General features: G+C 45.5%; 1 protein-coding gene across 1 annotated transcript; it reads right to left on the bottom strand.

Moving 5' to 3' along the window:
- Nucleotides 1-877: 877 nt before the first annotated feature.
- asb1 (ankyrin repeat and SOCS box containing 1) lies at nt 878-7974 on the bottom strand. The gene is made up of 5 exons (XM_035411707.1): nt 7708-7974; nt 5795-5936; nt 5031-5333; nt 4171-4553; nt 878-3519 (listed from the first exon to the last, which is right to left on the bottom strand). The coding sequence occupies exons 1-5, from the start codon at nt 7802-7804 to the stop codon at nt 3386-3388; spliced, it is 1059 nt and encodes a 352-aa protein (XP_035267598.1). The 5' UTR covers nt 7805-7974; the 3' UTR covers nt 878-3385.
- Nucleotides 7975-9641: the final 1667 nt, after the last annotated feature.

The following is a 9641-nucleotide window of genomic DNA, read 5'->3' as shown; positions in this document are numbered from 1 at the left end:
GCAAAAGAGTTACCGGGCTCTGGAATCTGTTCTGTCCATGTCTATCCCTGAACCCACAATTACAGATGGAGAAAAACGATTTAGTCTGTGTGTATAATACTGTATAACCATGTTTTGTTGTGTACCTGAGTGTTTGCGTGTGCATGTGTGTGCGGGCATGCATGTGCATGTGCATGCATGCCTGTATGTGTGTTCGTGGGAGCATGCGTGTGTGCATGCGTGTGTGTGTGTGCGCACATGCGTGCGTGTGCATGTGTCTGTTTGTATATGTGCTATCACCTTTCCCCGGTTTTCCTTTGTGCAGTCCTAAATTCAGAGTCTGATGGGCAGTTGAGAAAGCTGGCAGATCCCAGCAGTTCCCAGGCCCTGCTGTTCCACTGCCCGGGGTTTACAGGGAGATGTGGTTTCACTGTCACAACAACTAAGCAACCACATGTTTTAAGTTTATAAAAAAAAGACTGATTCGGGGACTGACGGCGTATAAAGTTACATGAGAATTCTCAGACATCCTCATACCTCAGAGGAACACTAAATAAAACACAGGACCTATTTATAGGAGTAAATGCTTGCAGATCTCATGAAATCCAATTGTGTATCAACAGCAGTGTAGTGGGCAAGTTCTCAGTTCAACAGGAACAGAAGTGGGCTAGGTGTTTATCCCTTTTATAAACCACACATTATTCATCACATCGGCTGAATTTCCTGTTGTAACTTCTATGAAAATAGGAGCATGCACAAGTGACTTGTTTCTTTCTGACCACAGAAAGCTTTTCCAGACATGCCAGGGTTTTTTCCCGCATGGAGAAATCCTTGGCTTCCGCCAAAGCGAAATTTCCGAGCGCCGAAGTGGAAAAAAGGGAAAACAAACAATTAAAACTACAGTTAGAATATGATTTATTAGGTGGCACAAAGCAGCCCTTTGATAATAGGAGAAAAGCAGAGAGAGAGAGAGAAACACAGCAAACAGCGCACTAACACATGCAAGGACACTTGGCTTGCTGGCGTTGCCACCCACTAAACAGAGCTGTGAAAGTTTGTGCTGGGAGAACGCAAAAGCAGACAAAATCACACTGTGTTCCTTAATCGATGACGCCAATGTTCATATTATTTTAATCCTTATCATTAGGAAACGCGTTCTACCATTTTGAGTTCGGAGGTCGCAACGGTTTGATTGTACAGAAACATTTGAACCTTGGAGCCTTTTTTTCCCTCAAAAACACAGTTTGGTGACAGTTATTAAATAACCATATCTTGCTTATTACGATATTAATATGACAATAAAGCTAAAATTCCCCTTTTCACAGCCATACATAAAGCCGAAAATGTGTTTCTGGGTCAAAAGGACTCAAAATGAAGCGGCAGGTCACACCATGCTTTATCCAACATGTTGGCTGGATGGGGGGGAGGGGGGAGGGCAAGGTGGATGATTAAATTAACTCTATCCCAATGATGGGGAGCGCCAGGAAAAACCCAGCAAGCTACTGGTATCAGGTTGTCTAAAATGATGCAGACAGCACTGCGCATTCAGCAAGTCATGTTTATTACATTCACAAACATCTTTACGGGAAGCAAGCTGAGAAGCAGCACTCAGACTGAAAATGATAAAGAGACTAAAATACACAAACTGTAGGTCACCTATACAAGTAATATTGAGAGTTTGAATAAAGCTGTAGGAAGGACTGCATGTCTTACACAAACTTAGATGCTTTTTCCACTACTCTGACAGGGGGAACTCTGATTGGGGACAGAGAACTCCCTCAGAGGGAACTCTGACAGGAAGAACTCTCACAGAAGGAACTCTGACAGGGAGGACTATCACAGATGGAACTCTCACAGGTAGAACTCTCACAGAGGGAATTCTGACAGGGAGAACTCTCACAGGTAGAACTCTCATAGAAGGAACTCTCACAGGGAGAACTCTAACAGAGGGAACTCTTACAGGGATAACTCTCACAGATGGAACTCTCACAGGGAGAACTCTCACAGAGGGGAATCTCACAGGGAGAACTCTCACAGATGGAACTCTCACAGAGGGAATTCTGACAGGGAACTCTCACAGAGGGAACTCTCACAGGGAGAATTCTGACAAGGAGAACTCTAACAGGTGAACTCTTATGCAGGGAACTCTGACAGGTTATTTAGTTTCAGAATGTCCTGCTGTCCAGTTGCTAAAGAAATTTGGGTGTATTCATAAAACTCAGTGTCTTTTTTTTTACTACCCACTCACTTTAAAATGAGTCATTTAAAAAAAAATATTTCACAGTAACACAGAGAAACGAAAAAGAGCTTGGGGGTTTCATTGAATGATCCAAAAAATGCAGAAGACATTGTTTACTGTAAATGTGCAATCCAGAGAACAAACCAAACTGCCACACACAGCTGCTTGAGGAGATCCCTGGCTGTCTACTCACCTAAAGAGCAATTCTAGCCATCCACCTATAGAGCACATAGCAATCATCACTGTTTGCTACATTTATTTTGTAATATTACAATGCATTAATAATATTAATGTAGAGTAACTTCAGATTACCCATTCGTCTTGAAACCCTTCTCAATAATGGGAGTCCTGAGGCAGAAAACCGGTTGTGCTCTTCTTTACTTTGTTAAATATGTGTCATTACAAAATGGCTTCAAAGGCAAAAAAAAACAACAAAACCCAAGGGGATTGTTTGGTTGGACAAATGTTTATAAACCATTCCACAGTCACTGATTTGCACTCTGAAATCAGTCACAGTCATAGCGAGTCAATGGCACAGCCCAGGCACAGACCTGCCGTGTCTAGGCTATAGCCTGTCTGTACAGCTTAGTGTCTCTAGCCTGTTTGTCTGGCTCTCTGTTAGTGCAAACCGGGGGTGGCAAACTGCAGTCATGGAGGGCCGCAGTGTCTGCAGGTATTTGTGGTTTCCTTTCAAGCACCAGTCAATTAAGGTGTTGAGAACAAGGTATGTGGACTCCAGCCAATCAGTGACTGAATGAATCACTTCGCTGAAATGCACCTGAAAACCAGCTGATACTGCGGTGTTCAGGAGTGCAGTTAGACTCCCCTGGTGTAAACAGTGCATTATTGGGGGTGGTCTTATTCAGCATATGGACTCACCCCTGCAGACAGACAGCATGGAACACATGGACAGGGTGGTATAACAGCCTAGCAGCAGAAACAGTGTGTGTGTGTGTGTGGGGGGGGGGGGGCAGGAGCTGGGGGCTAAAAGCAAGAGATGGGAACACAAGGCGAGAGCTGGGGGCAGGAGCTGGGTGCTGGGGGCAGGAGATGGGGGTTGGGGGCAGGAGCTGGGGGCTGGGGGCAGGAGGCAGGAGCTAGAGGTTGGCGGCAGGAGCTGGGTGCTGGGGGCAGGAGGCAGGAGTTGGGGGCAGGAGGCAGGTGGCCTCAGCAGCTCTCGTGTAGCAGGAAGAGTTTGATGGCATCGGGCAGTGGGAGAGAGGGGATGTGTGCCAGGCGCTGTTTCCCCAGGGCTCTCCGGATGGTGATGCGACACAGGTGGCTCAGTCTCTGGGGATTCCCTGGAGGAGAGAGAGCAGCAAAACCAGTCATAAGCTCTGCTTGGGTGCCAAAGCCAAGATGCTACACTCAACTCTCTACACTAGCTCAACTAGCGCTAGGATACTGAACATGATAATGAAAGGGAACACATAAGGTCTGAATGAAATCACCTGCCAAATTCAATAACCTTTCGAAATAGAATTGTGCATGATTGCACCAATAATCAATAAAGTCATGCGCAGGAGCTTCCCTACATGTTCACTCTGTGATCATGTTTTGGGGCATCCTGGGTTGAGAACTGAGCTTGTGCCAGTTGACAGTACAGTCCAGTCCGCATGATGCCAAAGCAAACTCTCAGCTGGCTTAGCATCACTCAGGGAGGGAGGGTTTCCTCCTTTGTTGATACACTGCAAGCGTTCAGCGTTCCACTGGAGTGTGCAGCACTCCAGTGGAATTACTCTACCCCCTCTGGAGGACATGCTATACCTCACTTTCCCAAACGGAAAAGTAAATGAGTAAATTAGGGGACACAAAAGATGTTAATCATTTCTCATGGTTTTTGTCATGTAGACCATTGAAATGCCGGCAAATGCCTTGAAAACATAAGGACAAGCATCTCCCTCCATGACTCAGATCCACACACAGATTTGGGGCTGGGGGACTAGACTCACTTCTGGCCTCTTGGTAGATGAGCAGGGCCTCCGGGTTGACCCTCATCCTGCCCGCAGCGTCGGGGTCCGGCACCTCCCAGAGCACCAGGGCGGGCTTGGCCCCGTGCCCGATCAGCAGGCTGACGAAGGCCGGCTCGCACCCGTGCTTCAGCACGGCGTCCAGCAGGCAGGAGGCCAGGCCCCTGCCCAGGGCCTCGCTGCTCACGGGGCCCGTGTAGTTGTAATCGGGGTTGGCGCCCGCCTGCAGGAGCAGCCGGAAGCACTGCAGGTGGTGGTAGGCGGCGCTGATGTAGAGCGGGCACACCACCAGGGAGGTGAGGGTGCGGGCACCAAACAGGGGGCTGGGCATCAGCTGGTGGTCCACATTCACATCAGCGTTGAACCTGCAACACGGTGATTTAGCAGTACAGACCTCACTGTGTCTGCAGTGAAATAGCAGTACAGACCTCACTGTGTCTGCAGTGATATAGCAGTACAGACTTCACTTTGACTGCAGTGATATAGCAGTACAGACCTCACTTTGATGGCAGTGATATAGCAGTACAGACTTCATTATGACTGCAGTGATATAGCAGTACAGACCTCACTTTGACGGCCGTGATATAGCAGTACAGACCTCATTTGACGGCAGTGATACAGCAGTACAAACCTCACTGTGACTGCAGAGATGTAGCAGTACAGACCTCACTGTGACTACAGTGATATAGTACCACAGAGCTCTCTGTGACAACAGTGATATAGCAATACTGACCTATGGAAATGCTGGTCTTAGTAAATCACTGTGTAATTAGTTGACAAATGTTCTCATGATGATACACTCTGCACATTATGCCAGCTCTGTCCAGGAGGGGCGCTGTCACCTGATGAGCTCACGCAGGATGTCCACCCTGCCCACCCGGGCTGCGTGGTACACCGGTGTGCTGCGGTGGTGCCGGCTGCCGTTGGGGTTAGCGCCGGCCTCCAGCAGGATCTTGACACAGTCCAGGTGCCCGTTGACCACGGCCACGTAAAGCGCAGTCTGTCCCTTCACGTCCACCAGGTCCACCTCTGCCCCCTGCTGGATCAGGTAGCCCACGCAGTCCCCGTGCCCGGCAGTGGCCGCGATGCGCAGAGGGGTGCAGGGCAGCCAGCCGCAGCACCACACCGATTTCTCATTGATCCGACTGCGTTTGGGGGAGACACCAAATTAGTGCCAGAACACAACAGATCACAGGAAGGACATCCAAATGCACCCACTACAAATCTGGATTTCATAACCCTTGGACTAGTCTGTTTATCATTACAAAGACAAACAGACCGACACACATGCTCACCACATGCTCTTGGGAGATTGTGTGATTGGTACAGGACCTCCCTACTGTAAGGTATGATTGGTTCAGGGCCTGACTGTTCAAAATTGTAATTGGTTCAGGGACTCAAGTGTTACAGTAATAGCATACCCGTGTATACTCGCCTTAAGGGAGTCAGCTGTAAGTACAATTGGTTAAGGACCTCACTGTTTGAAATTGTGACTGGTTCAGGGACACAATGCTGTAAAGTACAATTGGTTCAGGGCCTCACTGTTTGAAATTGTGATTGGTTCAGGCACTCAATGCTGGAAAGTACGATTTGTTCAGGGCCTCACTCTTTGAAAGTGTCCTCCTGCAGGAGGGATTTGAGGGTGTCCAGGTCTCCCACGTAAGCAGCGTTGTGGAGACGCATATCCTCACATGGTTCCAGCGGATTATCGCTGAACTGCTCCTGCAGCCATTCTTTCAGATTGCGACCTGCACAGGAGATAGAGCGGAACTCGTCAACACCACCACCTATCCAAGCCTACACAACTACCGTCTCATAAACTTATGAACACCACCTATCCAAGCCTACACAACTACTGTCTTATCAACTCATTAACACCGCCTACCCAAGCTAACCCAAATACTGTCACAGACTCAGTAAAGGAGAAATTGCAAGGGTTTAATGTTGGCAAAGAAAGGAATTGATTTTTACAAGATGAGAGTGAGAGAAAACAATGTCTGACTGCAAATGGGAATGATAAATATCTATCAGATACACCTGAGACTCAGCTAAAGAACACGTGATCGCGTAGCAGGCACTTTCGCCAAGATGATTTTGAGGAGAACATTCACTCGAGACTACAGAACATATTAAGCGACCATCTGTTCGTCTAAGCCCCCTTCACCTAGTATGGGAGGTCAGGGGCAGTATCTAAAAATTCAAATGACCTGCCCATTGTAGTTCTTCAAAAATGAGAAAGGGTAGAGGTGTACCGTATGTCATTATGGCATACCAGTTGCACCTTTTTCTGCCAATAATTCTGTGTAGAGATCGGTTTGTCCAGCTACTAAGAAAGAATTAATCAATTACGAACTGTTAAAGGAAGTATATGCTGTTTTGCGATGGAATTCCCCTTTAAAAGAAAATAAACAGAGGAATCATGGTAACAGTACCAATCATGATGACAGTACAGGCTTTTCAGGTGTACTGCTGTCCCCACTGTTATTGCTCGGGTGCATTTTTACCACTTTCAGAAAATGATAATTATAAAATCTGTACTTCATTAATAATTTGATGAAGAAAGCTGTGTCCACAGCTCAATTGCCCTCACCTTCCAAAGCAACTAAGGGCCCCGAATAAAATGCACTATATCACACAGGCAGCACCACACTGCAGCGTCAAACCTCCTTGCAAGACTCATACCACACCGTCATACTCAATCTCAACAATCTCCAGGCCAGGAGGGCAGAAGTACAGGCTGGTTTTCAGTGAGTTTCAGCACAGGTGATTAATTTAAGTCATTGATTGGCTAAAGAGTCCACACACCTTGTTCACAGGGCTTTAACTGGCTGCTCATTGAAAGGAAACCATAAATACCTGCAGACACTGCAGCCGTCCAGGACCGGAGTTCGACATACCTGATTTAGGTGATTATTTCTCCCTCTGTAATCAAATATTTTAATGTTGTTTTGCCTTTGGGTTGTACTTGTACATGCATGAAGCATTTGTGCTTAACTTTCTTAAACTAGTTCAATGCTATATCTGGCGATAGAATAACCTATTTGTGATGTTCATCTGTAACAGTCATGTATGGTGCAATATTTGTTTGTATGTGACTTGTGAAAATCTTTTTCTTTTTTAGTGATAATACGGTTTTAACAGCAGCCGTGTTAGGCGCGTCACTCATTGTGCATTGCACTGGCTATACGTGAAATTCTGAAGATTCTCCGAACTACGTTTGGTGAACTCAGAGAATATACGTCATTAGAGTGCACTGTTTATAAAGAAATGGCAGATAAATAAACACATGCAAATTTTGACACTGTAAATACAAAACATATTTTTGACATCCGGTGTCTTTAAGATTTATTCACAGTGCTGCAGCCTATATCTGCAAGTCCGACAATGCAGGCTGCGCCTTCAGAAATTATTCAAGCAAAGCCAAGCTGTTTCACAGAGACCACATGCTTCCAGAAACACTCCTTACGATACGGTATCAGTAACCAGAGAATGATGTCATTCACCAAAGCGGTCAAGTACCTGCGGCTGTGCTGCCGGGAAGCTCTGAGATGGTGACCAAGGGATAACCTATATTGGGCGGCTCATCCACGTCTCCATCATCTCCGCCGTCAGCCATGTTCCCTAAACAAGCGTAGACGTTTTATGTTGGTTAGCCGATGGCGTTTCCATACAAATCGTGCTACACGCTAATGGTTATATGCATAAGTAGGACATCAGGAGCGTTCGTCAACAAAAGCAACATGGAAGTACAGTGTGCGAAGTCCCTCCTACCGCTAGGACTTCCTGCTTCCTACATTATCTGAGTTAAGGTGGAACGAGAGAAAGAACTGCGTCACAAGAGAGCGGATTTTAAATGTTACTTAGCCTCTAAGGGAAGGAAAGTAACTGTTTCGCAGTAGCCTGTTAACGGAGCCGACTGCAGCCTATGCCATATTTGAAAAAGTAGGTAAAGTTAATGATATCCATAATATGTGTTCGTGTTAATGTCACAGAACTTTATACAAATTATAGGCTACATGCATCAAGAAAATAAGTCAAAATATCAGAGGCCGGAAACAAGTTGCATACACATGTGGATTGTGGTGAACTGGGACCTCAGAGTTTTAAGACTGGATGCGGAAACCACTTTTAAGATGTTTGCAGAAATTACATGTAAGAGGCCCATAGGTTAAGCCGACGTTCAGTTTGTGAATCCGTCACTGGTGTAAATTTGTGTCTGAAAGCAGCGGACATAATATGCCTTTTTGCTGCCAGACGACAGCTGACATGCGGACCACCGACTTCAGTTTCTAAAAATAAACGAGGGGGCTGCAGTCTCTGTCACTCATGGGTTCAGGCAACCGGCGTGCAGGACTGCAGTTCTGTAAACGCTTTCCGCAGCACATGGAAAAACTGCTCCATTCTGAGGCGCTGATATGATCTGCCAAATTGTTCCACGAAAAATTGTATCTCAAGATAAATTTTAAAGAAGACATGTATGATCTCGGTATGAACTACTGACCAGGAAAGATTTGATCTTATATATATATTAATACGAAACTTTTGTCTTCACGGTGGAAATTTGCCCTTGGCTTCACCATAAAAACACATAAAAGAAACATACAAAGTGCAAAACACAGTAAACATTTTATACACTCCCAAAATACAGTTACTTGTATTTCTCATATGGTAATAGGCCAACATAATCTCAACAAAATACGTTTTCAAGGTACAGAAATGCCAAATTACTCACCCAAATTACTTACAGGTACTATCTGTAAATAATTAATGACAATGAAAACAATTGACTGCACCCAGTGCTTTGGGTGTATGAAAGGAACATAATAAATAAAATACGCTGTATAATAATAATAATAATAATAATAATAATAATAAACCCTGAAAAGGGCCAAACTCTCTGTGCTGTGTAGGTATGGGACATGTTCCGCAAAAGCATACCTGCCACCCCAAATTCGAATCCCTTCAATGTCCAGAACTATGTTCAAGTGTGCTCATATGCGCTCCCTGCTGAGAGTAAAGACAGCTTTCGGGTCTCCTCCAAGACAAGCGGTGCCAACCAGATGCTTCTTTTCACACCACAGTCGTGCATGCACAGAGCTGGGGCAGAGGAGACCCAGACATGCGTGTGCGTTAAAATTTTCCCAGATGTGCCTTCGGGATCTCACTTCCAGGGCACAACTCGCATAATTTTGCATCATTTTGTTTAATTTTAAGTAGCTTTTGGCTCTGCCAGTGTAAAATAATACCACAATGTGAACTTGCAACACATTGTATTGTTAAATTAATGCATTTCATGAGTTCAAGTATATTGTAGAGTGTTATGAGCTCATTTCTGGACTAGTTAGCACATTAAATGACAGAAATTATTGGGAATTTGGGAAACTTGCAAGCTTGCTATACTGCTAGCTTCCCTCACTAGCTACTGCACAAGATCCCACATCGTAATTGATTCA

The sequence above is a fragment of the Anguilla anguilla genome, chromosome 3 (assembly GCF_013347855.1).
Source record: "Anguilla anguilla isolate fAngAng1 chromosome 3, fAngAng1.pri, whole genome shotgun sequence".
In the NCBI taxonomy this organism is placed as follows: Eukaryota; Metazoa; Chordata; class Actinopteri; order Anguilliformes; family Anguillidae; genus Anguilla; species Anguilla anguilla.
The sequence above is the reverse complement of the archived record's forward strand: the minus strand, read 5'-3'. Positions and strand labels throughout refer to the sequence as shown.

Bases quoted from the DNA above. Each gene is read 5' to 3' on its own strand.
- asb1 (XM_035411707.1), bottom strand. From the start codon at position 7,804: ATGGCTGACGGCGGAGATGATGGAGACGTGGATGAGCCGCCCAATATA. The intron at 5,937-7,707 runs GTACTTGACCGC...TCTCCTGTGCAG, and splicing joins TCCCGGCAGCACAGCCGCAG to GTCGCAATCTGAAAGAATGG. The intron at 4,554-5,030 runs GTGACAGCGCCC...ACCGTGTTGCAG, and splicing joins ATCCTGCGTGAGCTCATCAG to GTTCAACGCTGATGTGAATG.